General features: G+C 37.0%; 2 protein-coding genes across 2 annotated transcripts in view; one reads left to right on the forward strand and one right to left on the reverse strand.

Moving 5' to 3' along the window:
* Positions 1–6,642, forward strand: part of LOC109728069 (neutral/alkaline invertase 1, mitochondrial) — a 6,775-nt gene extending 133 nt beyond the window's left edge. Inside the window, 7 exon segments of the mRNA XM_020258353.1 lie at positions 16–314; positions 316–579; positions 2,632–2,797; positions 3,170–3,381; positions 4,878–5,371; positions 5,808–5,856; positions 5,960–6,642. Coding sequence (XP_020113942.1) covers positions 57–314; positions 316–579; positions 2,632–2,797; positions 3,170–3,381; positions 4,878–5,371; positions 5,808–5,856; positions 5,960–6,286 — 1,770 coding nt within the window. The 5' untranslated portion in view covers positions 16–56 and the 3' untranslated portion in view covers positions 6,287–6,642.
* On the reverse strand, positions 7,304–14,606 carry LOC109727893 (gibberellin 2-beta-dioxygenase 2-like). Its single transcript, XM_020258103.1, has 3 exons — positions 13,970–14,606; positions 10,082–10,598; positions 7,304–8,109 (listed from the first exon to the last, which is right to left on the reverse strand). Exons 1-3 carry the CDS (start codon positions 14,350–14,352, stop codon positions 7,828–7,830), a joined length of 1,182 nt encoding a protein of 393 aa, XP_020113692.1. The 5' UTR covers positions 14,353–14,606; the 3' UTR covers positions 7,304–7,827.

The following is a 16,241-nucleotide window of genomic DNA, read 5'->3' on the forward strand; positions in this document are numbered from 1 at the left end:
TTTCTTTTTTTTTTTTTTTTTTTTTTTTTTTTCGCAATTTAGTCCCTAGCTGTGGTATGAATGCGACGAGCTCCATGGGGATCGCCGCCGCAGCCACCACGGTGAGGCCGTGTTGCCGCATCCTCGCCGCACGTCTCTTCCCGAAATGCCCCCGGGGCGCTGCGCCCTTCCCGATGTGCCCCCGTAAATCCCCCTCCCCCTTCCCTAAATGCCCCCGCCGCCGACGCCGCCCCCACCTCGCCCCCGCGTGGATCCGCGCCGCCGTGGCCCCGGCCGCCGACGCGGCGGCGCCGGGGCGCCGCCGCCTCTCCACCGGAGGAGGAGGCGGCGGCGGCGGAGGTGAGGGAGGAGACGGCGATGGAGAGGGAGGCGTGGGGCTTGCTGAGGGGGGCGGTGGTGAGGTACTGCGGGAGCCCGGTGGGGACGGTGGCGGCGAGCGACGTGGGGGCGTTTCGCGAGGATCCGCTAAATTACGATCAGGTGTTCATCAGGGATTTCGTTCCCTCGGCCCTCGCCTTCCTCCTCAAGGGCGAGACCGAGATCGTGCGCAATTTCCTCCTCCACACCTTGCAATTGCAGGTGAGATTAGCAATTCATACCAAAATTCTCACTCAGATTCTATTGTTGGATCATTTGGGAATTGGTTGGTGATGGATTTTGGTGTTATAAATCAAATTTTAGCGCAAGTTAAATTGAGTTAGGTAAGATGGAGAAAGAAAGAACTTCTCATTTGAAATTAGGTGGAGTTTTGATGTTTCTGATTATGACCAATTGACCATCGATTATGGATTATTTTGTCTTCGTTGCAGTCTTAGTTGAATGGTTATGATAATTAGATGGTTTGGAATCTCTGGATCCACCACTGAATTAATTGCTTTATGTATTTCCTTTTGATTGATCCAATATATATTGTTGATTCAATCTAAAATGCTTATATTGTCTCCAAATCATTGGATAGTTGATTTTGCAACATTTTATCCTTTCATGTAAGGATTAGTGCATTCTCTTGCATTCTCATGGATTAGGAAATGATATTACTTTGATTGAAAGTTTTCTTTGTATTGAATGTGAAGCATGAGTGTCATCATAATTGGACCTCTATTTTCTTCGAAGCTTCAATTGTTTCGAGGGGGACATTTAACTAACAATCATGAAGTTTCGGGTTTTCAAAATTAAGTACTTGTTAGGCCGTGCTGTAGGATATAGTGCTGTTTGATGAAGCATTGTTTGAATGACATTATTACAAGGGCTATATTAAGATCACGCTAGCAGCTTCTCCCGGCAACACAACTAGAAGCTTTAAATTAGAGCTTCCCGCTGTAGTAGAAGCTCTGGGATTTTCTGTTTCTCAGATGCTCTAATATCGGTGGTTGCTCTTGAAAGCAAGAGCAAAAGCACGACAGATATATAAGATTCTTTATTTCTGAATAATTTAGAAAACTTGGAGGTTTATAAAGAGGGGAGAATACAGCTAAAGCTTGTTTGCTTTCAAAAGAGAAATGGGGAGACAAAGATTATAAATTTGAATGCTCTTTTTGTGGAGAAAGAAGTAGTGAAGGTGCAACGATAGGAGAAAAGTATTCTCTTTGACGTCCATTTCATTCTTTCTCCACACGTGGAAGGAAGAGAGAGATGAAAAAAATGAAAGAAAACTGTTTGTTTTTCCTCTTTTGGTTGTTTGTTCTCCTCTATGTATCATAGACACTTTTGTAAACCTCGCGTGTCATTGTCGGACGCGCGCGTGTTCGTGTCGGACACGTGTCCGATGTGGGCACTCCTTGGATGCCCATTTAATGCCGATCCATTGTGCATACAACTAAAATATATATATATATATATATCTGTTTTTATTTTATTTTTTCTATGCATATATAATATAAGATGATAAATATTTTAACTTTTTGATGAATGCATACAATTTTTTTTTTGACAATATAAATAAATTATGTACGATGGAGAATTTCTTTTCTTAAAATATATGAATTATCAATGAAAATTTTATAAACTTTCATTCATACGAGAAATATAATAATATTTTACCAAAATAAATATTTTATATATAATAAAATATATTATTAAATTAATAATATTATATTTTATTAGCAGTGTACATGCCATGTCCGTGTCCTAATTTTTTAGAAGTTGCTAAGTCGCAGTGTCCGAGTCGTGTTGTGTCTCGTGTCTGTGTCTGTGTTCGTAACGCCTAGGTTCTCCTCCTCTTATACATTTGCAAATCAAAGAGTACGGTTGAGTGTTCTTTCATTTCTATCCTCGGTCCAAACAGAGGGTGGGATGAATTGCTCCTCTCGCTTTCTTCCTCTATTCCTTTCTCTTTATTTCTATTTTGGTTTTCTTTTCTGTTTTCTCCTCTATTTAGACATATTGTTTTGACCTGGATTTGATGGTTCTATTTTCTTTCTATGATGCTCCTGTTGAATAATGTCCTTCATATCCAGAGCCAAAAACTCTGTAATGCGACCAAAATACTTCAATACTGGATGGATTATCGGTCTTTCTGTGGTAACAAAGTCACCTTGTTTATACGACGGTATATTGATCCAAAGATAACAGTTTTGTAAACTAATAAATGCTTCTGATAACTTGTATGCTTGCGTTTTATTTGATGCTCAGAGCTGGGAGAAGACTGTGGATTGCTATAGCCCTGGACAGGGGTTGATGCCAGCTAGCTTCAAGGTTAGAACGGTCCCACTTGATGGAAGCAATGAGGCATTTGAGGAAGTCTTAGACCCGGATTTTGGCGAGTCAGCTATTGGACGTGTTGCTCCTGTAGATTCTGGTCTGTTTCTGGTGAAGATATCTCAAATTGTTTCTCCTCTACAAATTTTCTAGTTTGAATGAGTTTCATTCAAGAGACATTTAGACATATACCTTTCAAATTTATCCAATTACTTAGATACCCTGCAGAATCTGAATTCCTCATTTGTGCCCTTCAAAATTAGTTGACTTTCCATCTTAAGAAGATGGTATTTTGTTAAGAAAATGCAGTTTTGACTTTCTAGGGTTTTGCATGAAAATTCTGGTTTTACAGGATATATACTCAAATAGATGATTTTACAACAATAAAGATAAGGATGTGAAAGCCCCTTTTGTAATTTATCAATAGAGAAATGTGAGAAATGTTTAAATTGAATTTCAACTCTTATGGCAGGATTGTGGTGGATTGTATTACTTAGAGCATATGGGAAGATAACAGGAGACTATTCATTGCAAGAGAGGGTAGACGTGCAAACCGGCATTAAATTGATCTTGAATTTGTGTTTATCTGATGGGTTCGACATGTTTCCGACTCTACTAGTCACTGATGGCTCTTGTATGATAGATCGAAGGATGGGGATTCATGGGCACCCTCTCGAGATCCAAGTAAGTTGGATTCTAGTTTGTGCTGTCCCTTGAAAAAGTTTACTGCAGTATTTATTCTATAATGGTAAACTTTTCCCGTTATCGTATGTAAAGAATTTGCAACCTCTGTGGAGACTGCTCTGCAAATCATGATTTATTTGTCAATATTTTTGGGCTTGCATAGCTGGTTTGAATCTGCAGCAAATATAAATGTTGCAGCAAATATAAATGCTTAGGTTCACTTTGCATGAAACAATTTCGGTTTTGTTCTATTTGTAATTGAAGGATAGAATAAACTAACATGAACTATTTTTGGCGAAGATACTATTTTCGGTGAAGATTAATATTCAAGATCATGTTTTCTGTGGTTATATTATGATCTTTTAGAAATTGAGATTTTAGAACATATAATGTTTCAATTTTATTTCGGTGAAAACAGTGGAGATGTGAAGAGAGTGAAATTTAGAGAGAGGAACTAAATTTGGCAACAAAATATTATCCTTTCTCCCTTATTGGCTTCCGGTAGATATTGGATATTCGGAGTTAGAACGTTAGCATGTACTTGAAACAGAACATACACTCCGGTTTCAAGTTCTGCAAAAGTGAAATATCTTAACTTGTGTTGGGTTTGGTGCTAGAACTTATTAGGAGTATAGGTGCTTAAATTGAATCTTGAGACTTATCTCATACTAACAACATCCTTGCAGTGGCTAAAGTTAACATTGACAGAACTGAGGGGCCAAGGCCCCAACTTGCAAAATTACGTTATTTGGTAGTATATAATTTCATTTTCTAAAGATAATGATTACCTGACTAAATTCGATACAAATAAGGTATTCTCCCGATATGTTGAACTATTTTGGTTTTGTTTAGCAATATATTATTTTAATCTGATATTTTACTAAGGGGGTGTTTGGTTCCTCAGAAAAGTGTGAAAGATGTTTTTCATGGAAAATGTTTTTCCATGAAAATCGTCTTTCTCTATAGTTTTCGTTTGCCGGATAAAAAATTTGGAAAACGAAAAAACACTACTTTTCCATAGAATCTGAAAAAAGTACTTTTTCCAGAAAACTACTCCTAGGAACCAAATGGACGGAAAATAATTTTCCAGCAGAATTGTTTTTTGGGATATTGTCCGGAAAATCAAACACCCTACGGGAAAAAGATAATTATACTAGGACTATCAACTTTAAATATGGATTGAGTTTCAAAATGGGCTGTTGTTGAATTGCTGACAACTCAACAACTTGTGTTCAAATTGAATAACTATTTTTGTACAGCTTATCAAACTCACATTTGGATCAAATCCGTTTTAAATCTAGCTTGGATGTCACCCAGTTAAGCTTGGCTCCTCTAAGTATAGAGTCCTTGCTCACTCTCTGCAATCAAGTATTATGCTCTCTTTGTATATCCTTTCTTCATTATCTGCGGTTGCTTTTGCTTGAATCTGTGCTTTGTGAGACTGTACTACTACTACAATATAACTTATCATGTATCGGGCTAATTCCATTTCTCAGGCTTTGTTCTACTCCGCTCTTCGATGCTCGCGAGAGATGATCACTGTCAACGATGGATCAAAGGGCCTGATTCGTGCTATCAATAACAGACTAAGTGCTCTCTCATTCCATATTAGAGAGTACTATTGGGTTGATATGCCCAAAATCAACGAGATATACCGTTACAAAACTGAGGAGTATTCGCAAGATGCTACCAACAAGTTCAATATTTATCCTGACCAAATCCCTTCTTGGTTAGTGGATTGGATTCCAGAGAAAGGCGGGTACCTTATTGGAAATTTACAACCTGCCCACATGGATTTTAGGTTCTTTTCGCTTGGAAATCTATGGGCCATAGTTTCTTCGTTAACAACTCCAAAACAAGCTGAAGGAATTCTCAATCTTATTGAAGAGAAGTGGGATGATCTCATGGGGAATATGCCTCTCAAAATATGCTATCCTGCACTAGAATATGAAGAATGGCGTATAATCACGGGGAGTGATCCTAAGAATACGTAAGTTCAATTATTATATTAATTGCTTGTTTCTTGCTTTATTGATTTTCTATGATATTATGCTTGATGGTGTGTTGTTTCCATAATGTTTGGATACTAGGGTTTTGGTAAACCGCTGATCAAGTATAGCTGTTCGAGAAGACTTTTTGGCCTTTTTGTCAAAACCTCTCAGTAGCTTCACTATGAGATGAAAGGTGCCAGCTCCAAATTGTAGCTGCTTTTAGGGGTTCAAAGAGCCGATTTTAGCTTCCGACTCCAGCTGAAAACTCTAGAATCTTTGTTTCGCAAACACCTGACTTATTCTTGATGTTACATTGTCGTTTTCTGCTTCTGGTTGGTAGTGTTTAAGTAATTCAGCAGCAGATTGTAGCAGTTTTGACATTTTACTTACTGAATATCTACTAAATACAACTAACCGAACATCTAATATTTGCAGCCCGTGGTCATACCATAATGGTGGATCTTGGCCTACCCTTCTGTGGCAGGTACTTGCACTCTTATTATATTCACATTTTCCTTCTTTCTGTAATTTCAATGGTGATGTTACTCTTACTCTAACCAATATATCATTTAATTCAACATTTCCAGTTCACATTAGCCTGCATTAAAATGGGCCGGCCGGAGCTGGCTCGAAAAGCCGTTGCCCTAGCTGAGAAGCGGCTCTCAAATGACCAGTGGCCCGAGTACTACGATACACAAACAGGAAGGTTCATTGGAAAGCAGTCACGCCTCTACCAAACATGGACGATCGCCGGTTTCTTGACCTCGAAAATGCTTCTGGAAAACCCCGAAATGGCTTCCATATTGACTTGCGACGAAGACCTCGAGCTTTTAGAGGGGTGTGCTTGTAAACTAACCAAGGCCGGACGCACCAAGTGCTCTCGCCGCTTGGCCAAGAAGCAGGTCCTCTATTAACTACATTCAAATGTGATTTTTTTTTTTTTTTTACTATTTTATTTTATACTGTATAGTGGCAAAATGAATCAGTGTATAGGTGAAGATCAGATTCTGCATCTGATTTGGTTCCACAGTGGGAGCTCATTATTTTTGTTGGGCTGCCATTGGTGGGGAACGACTTATATACGCGCCAATCATACGGATTATAGGGTTTGTTTATGTGACAGCTAATGATTCAGAATGCTGCTGACACTTGGATTTGTAACAATTTGCATTTACATGATGTATTTTACATGCACACTAACACACTTCAGTTATGTAATATTGTGTTATTCGAATAACATAAATTTGTGATGATCACCTCTCTTGTTGTATTTGATGTTGTGCATGTATGCTTCATGTTTCTCCTGTTATTTTAATTCTTGCAGTAAATTAGAAAGATCAGATGTATTTTTTCACCCAGATTCTAAAATATTTATGGCTAGAAAAAGTTAGTGGGCTTTTGAAAAAAGCTCTATTTTGAAACTTCTGCTTTAGGGATAATGGTGAGTGAGTTATTGCGGTGAAGTGCTTCTATAAACAGCTGCTGTTTCTATTTGACTATATTTAGGCTGACATGTCCTGAGAAAGGATGTCAGTGGTCTCTTGGTTCCAATGTACTGCCAAAACAGTTTAGTAGAAAACATGTAGAAGATGCAGGGCTTAGTTATTTGGATATGTCATATAGTTTCCAAACATGTAGTAGGCTTATTCCATAGGGTATTTGATTTAGGACTTGTTTGGCCCCGCTTTTCAGAATCGCTTTTGTGTGAAGCAAACCAAATCCAAATAGACCTGTCCCTGCTTGGATGGAACTAACCAGCTCTTCTGAGCTCTCACACTTCTCCCAAAAGCACGAAAACACTAATCGACTTCTCAAAGTGAGAGTTTACTGTAACAGAAAGCTAAAATGAGATTTCGAGACCGACAAGATTGCTTTTTTAACCTGCTCTGATGACGGATTACTGACAAACTCCTCACAGAACTGACAGTGGAAGCAGTTACAATCACTAGAAGGGAGCATAGAATTACATAAAAGCCATTTTCATAACATTAGCATGAATATATTACAACCTAATTACTAACTCACTATACCTACATATCCTAATTTAAACACACACAGCTAAATTGCTCTACATACAATATTACATACAATGTGACCTAGCTTGGTGTTCTCCCCTATTGCATTTCTCTTCACCTTCTGGTAACCAAAGCCAAAATTTGGGGTTTAACTAATACTAACTCCCAAAAAAGAGAACACCCATTATAAAGAAGGGTATCTTCTAAATTTTGCAGTTCGGTCCACTTTTTTTATGTTATCGCAACTTCGCAACCCCCCTCCACTCCCAAAAAAAATTCTTGTTTTATGGACCAAAATGTCCCTAGCTTACCTAATGATAAATGTGCGCGATTCGCATTCTAGCTAGGGGCATTTTGGTCCGCACATGTATATTTCGGTCGGAAGTTGCAGTAACTAAAAACTGGGCCGAGACGGCAAAACCGAATAGAAGAAAAAACAGTCAGTCTAGATCTGCGAGGTCGGTGAGTTCGTCATTTCGGTCGGTTCGAAAGAGGTCGAGCCGGTCCTGGCTGAGCCGGAGGGAGTACATGGTCTTCTTGTACTCGGCCCAGGTGAAGGGTCGGTATCGGCGCGGCGAATCCGCGGTGATCATCTCGGGGAGAGGGGAGATGAGTGAGTGGAGGGGAGGGGCACCAAAGAAGATTATGGAGAGCCTTGATTTGTATGAGGAGTTTGCCATGGCCCTGTGCCTTATGCTAGTTAGCCTCCCATTTGTCATTGCCTACAAGTAACAATTAAAACATATGAATTAATACACAATTAATTGTTATGAGAGTTAATTAATATTAGATGTGTATAAAGCAAGATATAGGTATAAAGCAAGATATAGGTATATATTTATATTTTGAACCACTTGTTTTTGTTTAATTTGAACATTTATGTGTGTACTATGATGTTACGGATGCTTAATTAATGGCATGTGCTTGTGTTTGTATGTAACATGCATCTTTTATGTGCGTGTGAGAGAGAAAGAGAGGGAGAGAATTAATTTAGAATCTGGGGGACCAAAATATATAATATATTTATCTTTAAAAAATATTTATAAAGCAAATTATAAAAGAAGTTCGGCGTATAAGGCACAAGCCTTTTACAAAAAAAAAAAAAAAAGGCTTTGGCCCCTAGAAATATAATATTTTAATTTTTACTTTACCATAAGCGGAAACTTTTATGAAATTTTAAAAAATTTGACAGAAACTATGGCCACTGTGAGCCCCTCAATAGCTCCGTCTTTGCGCTCATCTCATTGAGAACTCATTGAAAAGCTTCTCAATGAAGTTGCGCTTGCTTATACAGTTGTACTTATCGCGATGTGTATCATATAAAGGATTCCCTTATCATGTTGTTAAAAATGAAAGAGGAGAAATTTCGATATTTGCAGAAGTACTCTTACCTTGACTCTCTCTACATATAACTTGTGTTATGTTCTATAAATACATGAAATTGCAAAACGGGTAAATATAATGTAAGATAATTTTAATTTGATGCAAAATTTTATTTATTTGTTAAACTCTTTGCCCTTGTTTGGTTGGGGGTTAAGGGGTGGAATAACCTCTTAACCCCTATATTATCTCCAAACACTTCTAAAAATGGATGGGGTTAGTTAACCCCACCTCAAATGAATTATTCCGGATTAGCTAACCCCACCAAACTCCACCAAATCCCAACCAAATACTGTTTTCTATTCATAATAATCCACTATCTTTCTTATTCCACTTATTACAATCAAACACTATTTTTCACTATTCTGAACTAACTCCAACCCCCAACCAAACACAAAAATCACTACAACAAAAGCGGTCTATAGCGACACTTTTAAATGTAGGTACATGTCAAAAAAGTGCTGCTAGCTAAAATTACCGACACTTTTAAAAAGTGTTGCTATATGTGGGGTCGCTAGGTATATAGTGACAGTTAAAGAGTGTCGCTATAACCTAAAAGAGTGCTGCTAATTTACCAACACTTATTTAAGCATTTAGCAACCGCCGAAATTCTATCTCGTTGGCTGCGGTGGCAGAGGAGGACGACAGGAAAGGCTCTTCGTCTAGAATTTCAGTGGATTGAGTGAAGATAGAAGAAAAGATGGTAATTGATTTTTCTTTCTTTTTTTCTTTTCTATTTGTAATCGGGTCAAATGGACTGGGTGTGGTGAGTTGAGTAGAGTAATTTTTTATTTTTGGTTGGATTGTGCTTTATATTTAGGCATAAGTAGATGTTTTTTTAAGTTTTAGTATAAATGGGACACTTACTCAAAAGTGTCTCAAACATGTGTCCCTATAAACTAATTCTGTTGTAGTGAATACTTTAACCCCATCTTAATCCTGAACTTAACTCTATTTCTGGAATAACTAGTTTTTTTCTTAATCCCAAACCGAACGGTAGCTTTATATTTTTTAGGTTAATGTCAGTACGTAGGCATATTTTTCAATTTTCACTTAAAATATAATTTTGATGACAACAAACATCACATCAGGTCACGTGTTTCAACATAAAACGTCATAACTTCCAACCACCTTAATCATGTGCGCGAAGCACGCACGCGCTCGCGCGCGCACATGCAACTGCTGCCAAAAAGGAAAAGGAAAAGGAAAAAAGTTATTCCCGAACTTCGAGAAGCTCGGAAGGGCAAAATAATCAAATCACACGGGGCCGAATCCACCGACCCGAAAAATAAATTGTGCAGACTGATCACTAACCTGGAGAAGATCGCCGACGTTGATGAAGAATGCGACCGGGACCCACACGCCTCCCCCGCCGGCCTCGCCCCCTGCAGCAGCTGCTGCAGGCTGCAGTACCTGGAGCCCGTCGACGCCGTTCGACCGGAGGATGCTGATGATCTGAGGGTCCGAATGCTCCCCGAATCCGACCCTGCTGATCTTGTGCTTGCTGCTATTGTTCATTACCATAGTACTACTGCTTTTAGCAGCAGCAGCAGCAGCAGCAGCAATAGCAGTAGCAGTAGCAGTAGCAGTAGCAACAGTATTAGTAGTAGTAGTAGTAGTTGTAGTAGTAGTGCATAACTCATCCTCAACTTTTTTGTTGGTACAGTAACAAGGGGGATAGTGGTTAATTCTGACAAGGGAGTCACTGTCACAGTCTCTTATGGGCCTGCTGAGAGCCCCACAATCCCTCAGCCTCAGTCCTTCCCCCAGCATCTCCAGTATCTCACATGCAAGCTGCCTCACTGCCTCCACATACTCATTCACCACACAGCTACCACACAAAAGTAGAAAGAGAGAGAGAGCAAAAGAAAGAGGGAAATAAAAAGTTAAAAAAGAAAAACAAATGATATTAAGAGAGAGACAAATCATAATCATAATCATAATCATAATCATAATCATAATCATAATGTGTATGTAAAAAGGATGATGGTATTAACATATCTAAATTTTCTGTGCGCAGATCACGTTTTGCGGGTCTAGCCACTTTTGGTCGATGCATTGGCAGCTAGATACGAAACATGCATTATTCCGTGACTTGTTTGTGTCGGAGCTTCGAAATCACCAACTCTAGAATATAATTGATAGCTTAATTGAAGTATTAAGTTGTGATTTCGTGTTACAAACTTGAAAAGCGCCAAGCGTCTGCTTTGCTTCTCTTCTAAGTAGAGCATTTGACAAGCATACAAGTTAATTAGGAGCTTCTGCTACAATAGGGAGCTAATTAAAAAGAGATTTTGAAATTCAAGGGAGGCTAGAGAAATATCCAACATGTTGGAGCTTCTAATACTTTTACTCTCTAGAGAACCCTCAGGGAGATTCTAGATACTACTAATCAATCTTATTTCATCAAATAACAGTGCATTGCTATTTGTTACACACACAAAATCAAACTTATTAATGATATTATGAGATACCTTTTCAGGTACAAATATGATTTATATATGTGTGTGTGTGTGTGTAAATGGTAAGTACAGCATCTTTAAAAAGCTAGAAAGAAGTAGAAAAAGGTGGAGGGAAAAAAGTGTGTGGGTGATTGGATTGGTCACATTTTTACTGCACAATGGAAAGACATGTCACTGCATGGCATGGGGGCCATTAATTTCATAAAAGTTACCATAAGGGGGCCATGGTGCATGATTTTTCACCCATTTGCTTGGCTTTATATAGATAAGGATGGGAATGCAGGGATCAATAGCAAGTCAGGTGGATGTACTTCCTGTGGGATGCTTTTCCTCCAAACCTTAGTTTTCTATATATATATATATATATATATATATATATATATATATATATATATATATATATTAAATTATTGATGTTGGTAGGTTTTCGACTATTGAATTCAGGGATGTGCGGTTAGAATGATAATGATTTTCTAAGATTGAGTGGTTGATTGACTGAATAATATAATTTAACGAATAGAAATAATCAAGAAGATAGATCTAATGGTAGAAAGGTGTTTTTAAAAGTACCATAGCTGAACTCTCTCTGTATATACTAGTATAAATATACCCTCTGTTATTTGATCATGACAAGTGATCTTGGTGTGTGTATTATATCAGTTTGTTGGAAGGTTATGGTTCTGGGACTGTTTAGATTAGTTGAGGGACTTGCTTAGATTGTGGACTAGCACCATTCTCTAACTAGAAGAGTAGGGCTTTTAATTGAGCCCATTAATTGGTTCCCCCCCCTCTCTCTCTCTCTCTCTCTCTCTCTCTCTCTCTCTCTCTCTCTAGAGAGAGAGAGAGAGAGAGAGAGAGAAGACCCACAACTCTTTGATGTTGTGTTCTTCCACTAAGGATGTGTTAGGGCTAACTAAAAACCGACTTAGGCCGCATCGGGTAACGTGTTTATTTTTTATTTTTAAATAAAATTTTATACATCAAAAAATGAAGAAGTAGATAGTGGATTACTTATAATTTTTATATCTAAAGTGTTTATTTGACAATAAAATATGTTTTTTGAAAAAAAAAAAAAAACTAAGTTCTGTAACGAACTATAACAACAAAAATAAAGTCTTTCCTCGAACACATCAAATTATATAAAATAGTATTTAAAAAATAAAAATGACAACGATACAAAATGAGGCCTTAATTTTTTTTTTTTTTGGTTTCTTTGACAAGGAATAATTAACCAACTTCAAATTAATACACATAATATCATGCATGATATCGATCCCACAATTAATTAAGGATCATGTACGTAGTTGAGTTCATGCAAATTAATGTTGAAAGAGTTTGTATTTAGGATGAAATTAAACTAGGCATTCATAATGGGAGAGGAATGCATATATGCAATCAAAAGTATACATGGATAGAGAGGAAAATAAAAATAAAAAAAAACCCAAAAAAAAAGGTTATGGTGTTGGGTTAAAACTTATCATTTTCATCATGCTAATTGATGTGATAGCTTAACTCACTGAACATTCATTGCAAAGGGGGACACCAAGGCATAAATGGGGGGATCACATCTTAATTTATGTGTACATCACATCTTAATTTATGTGTACATATAGTGTTGATGATAAGGAGAATTACATCTTTTAGGAATGTTTCTTCGTTTTTTCTGTGTCGTAAATATTTGTCGCTGGGGCTGCTAATAAATTATAATATAAAGAGCTAGTTACGTAGTGACACATGTACCCATCAACAACAACTTAACATTAGCAGCATCACTATGTAATTAAATGCATGTGGAGCCTATCAACTAGACATGATTTTACATAAGGTCCTTCAACTTTATTTTGCTGAGAGATTTTCTTAACTTTTATTCTTTTTCCTACTATAGTTTTGCTAGTCAATGTAACTCAACTTCTTAAATTTGAATCTCTAGTTAATGTAATTAATGAATACATAGAAGAGTACATATTAAAAAACTAGTAGGAATATATCAAGCAAATAATTGGGTTGGTAGTTTTGATGTGTGTTGATGTGACCCCTACAATACTATTACATAATAATGCAATATCTTCCTGTCTACAAACTGTTTTTTTTTTATTTTTGTATATATATCAGTTTATTAATGACAGTACTAATTCTAGACCACAATATTTACACTTCTACATTTGGATAAAGCTAGTTTAGTAATATATAAGAAGATATATGTGTGTGTGTATGTGTGTTCAGAGTGAATGAGAAGCTTTTTGACTTCTTAACCCATATCTAATATAAAATAATACTGTCATTAATAAACTGATTAATTAATTTGTCTAACTTTTTGGTGGTATTATATGCATGCTCTTTGCAAAGAAACATTATATATAATAAACTATATATATACACACACACACACACACACACACATACCATGCATATATAGCTTTATGTATATAATTTTTTAAGCCTCTAAATAAAAATGACATACAAATTAACCTAAGACTATATATCTATCTATCTATATATATATATATATATATATATTCCTCCTAAATTATCAATCACTTCCAACCATGCATTGAGACAAATGATTAAATATTAAGATATAATATATACTCCCTTCCCTTTCGGTCTCCTAAAGATCATAAAATATATACCATGCAAAAAGATTAAAGTAAACATCAACAAGCAAAAGAGAACACTCTTCATGTTAACTATATATATATATATATATTTATAAGTGTGTATATATTATATATAAATATACCTGAATTTTAATGGGTCCTTCCTATTTATCATCTTTGCCTTTTGAGAGCAAGAAGGGTTGTTTGCATGCAAGAGGAGGTACTCCAGCTCTCCTGTGTCACCATTGAACCCTATATTCCTACTTCCATACCCCAGGGGGTTCGGCGGCCCGGCCTTCTGCTTCTCGTGGGCCGGAAGGGAGAAGAAGTCGAAGCCCGCGGCCTCCATCCGGGCGATGGCGTCGGTCGGAACGCCGTGGTTGATCACCTTGAAGAACCCTACTTCCTCGCAGGCTCTCGCGATGAGCTTCGCGACGCGGTCCCTCCTCTGCGAGAGGTCGATCGAGGGGATGCCGAGGGCTCCGGCCGCAACGCTGCGCGCCGGAGTCGGGGAAGGGACAACCATGGCTATAGCTAGCTGTTCCAATATATTTATGTTCTTTTGAATGTGTATATGTGAATGTATATATGTGTTAGTGTGAATATATAGTGAGAGACCTAGCTAGGAGAGCACTAGTAAGATTAAGTAACAAGGTGGAGGAAGTGAAGGATGAGAGTATGAAGTGATCAGGGGTTATATATATATACCATGGAGAGAGAGAGAGAGAGAGAGAGAGAGAGAGTAAATAGTGATGTGGAGGGAGTAGTGAAATTAAAAGTGGGGGGTAATATGCATAGATTGGGCCAAAGTACAAGTAGGAGATTCCTGTTGAAATGCTGACCATGGTGCTGCTTTTGACTTGGTTGTCTTGACCCTAAAAGGAGATCACTAGAATTTTCTAATATATTGGAGCTACTATATACTTTTTTCTCTTTCTAGGGTTTATATAAGTGAGGAGATGGTGGGTGAGGCCTCTTTTTATTTTTTTTTCTTTTTCTTTTGTTGGTTTAATAAAGAGGGAGCATGGGAAGGTTCCTTTTTGTTGTTTGGATTTGTGTTGAATGTATATAGCTACACATATCTATCCTTAAAAAGATAACAATTCACCTAGTTATGTGTTTGTGCTCTAATTTTCCTACATGCATGTCTTTTGAAAAGCTAATTAATTAAAGAGCCTTTGAACAAGTGTTGGTCAAAAAGTTCACAATAGTTTTATCATTAAATTCTGCAAACAACTTTTTTGTTGGGGATAGACTCAAAACCTTTATTAAGTCACAAGTAATTATTTGTAGGTTCAAAAAGTTCATTTGTGCTTATTTGTTGTCCTTATGATCGAGCCTCATTACTAGATTTAATATTGGCGTAGAGAAACTGTTCTAAAAGTAAAATTAGCAGGTAATTAAGTTTTGTATACTTTTCAAACACGAAACTTCTTACGAACTATCACGATAATTTTTTAGTGACAGTATTTTCGGTCATCATTAGAAATCTATAAAAATCAAGCTATAATTTCTTAATTAGGGCAAACTTTAGACGAATGCATGCATTTCAACTTTTAGCATAAAAAAATTGATAGTAAAGAAGGTCAATTTCTTTGTAGGCCACCAAGAAACCCTAGGGGGCCTTCATAAACATCTCTTGGCTAGTGAAGAGGGAGCAAAATGAACTGACAACTCCTCACCTTTTCTTGTCCAACTTGTTTGGCCTTTCTTTCTTGTGTTTCAAAATTCACCAGCTAGAAACAAATCCAGGTCTTTCAATTGGGTTCCCAAGCATGCCCAAATTGTCACTTATTGTTACTTCAGAGGGAGAAACAAGGTTTAATATATATATAGAGAGAGAGAGAGAGTTGAACTAGAATACTATTAGTAATAAACAAGTTCCGTTGCTGCCAATTTATTTTTGAAGATGAAGTTTTCAAATCGATGATCGACATCATTAAACACGATTTATACCACCCGAAGTATATATCTAAAAATCAAATTTTAAATCTATTGGTAGCGAACAAGTTCCGCTGCTGCCGATTTGCTTTGATGATGAAGCCTTTAAATCGACGATCGGTATTATTGAATATGAACTATGCCACTTGAAGTATTTAGAAAATAAATTTTAAATCTTTTCGATATTATTGATCTTAGGGATTGCAAATTTCATAATTTTAATACTCGATATAAGATATTTGCTTGTTTAATATTTCTCAATTCACCTAACAAATTGTAGGTGAAGTCTTGTAAATTTTGTGTGCGCCTGAAAAACAGAAGGCAAAGTACTGGCCTCGTTTGGTGTCGTTTCTATTTTTTTAATAGAATTTCCATATAAATAGTGTGGGAGGGAATGATGGATTACTTCGAAAATGTTTGGCTGTAAACAAAAAAAAATTAAAACTTAAAAGCAAGTTTTGTGTTTTTTTTTTT

This window comes from Ananas comosus, linkage group 23 (genome assembly GCF_001540865.1).
Source record: "Ananas comosus cultivar F153 linkage group 23, ASM154086v1, whole genome shotgun sequence".
Taxonomy (NCBI): domain Eukaryota; kingdom Viridiplantae; phylum Streptophyta; class Magnoliopsida; order Poales; family Bromeliaceae; genus Ananas; species Ananas comosus.

What these genes read in the sequence shown, in the direction of transcription:
- LOC109727893 (XM_020258103.1), bottom strand. Translation starts at nt 14,352, where the DNA reads ATGGTTGTCCCTTCCCCGACTCCGGCGCGCAGCGTTGCGGCCGGAGCC. An exon ending in AAGGACCCATTAAAATTCAG is followed by an intron (nt 10,599 to 13,969) that starts GTATATTTATAT and finishes TTTGTGTGGTAG; the next exon opens with CTGTGTGGTGAATGAGTATG. An exon ending in ACGTCGGCGATCTTCTCCAG is followed by an intron (nt 8,110 to 10,081) that starts GTTAGTGATCAG and finishes TGTTACTTGTAG; the next exon opens with GCAATGACAAATGGGAGGCT.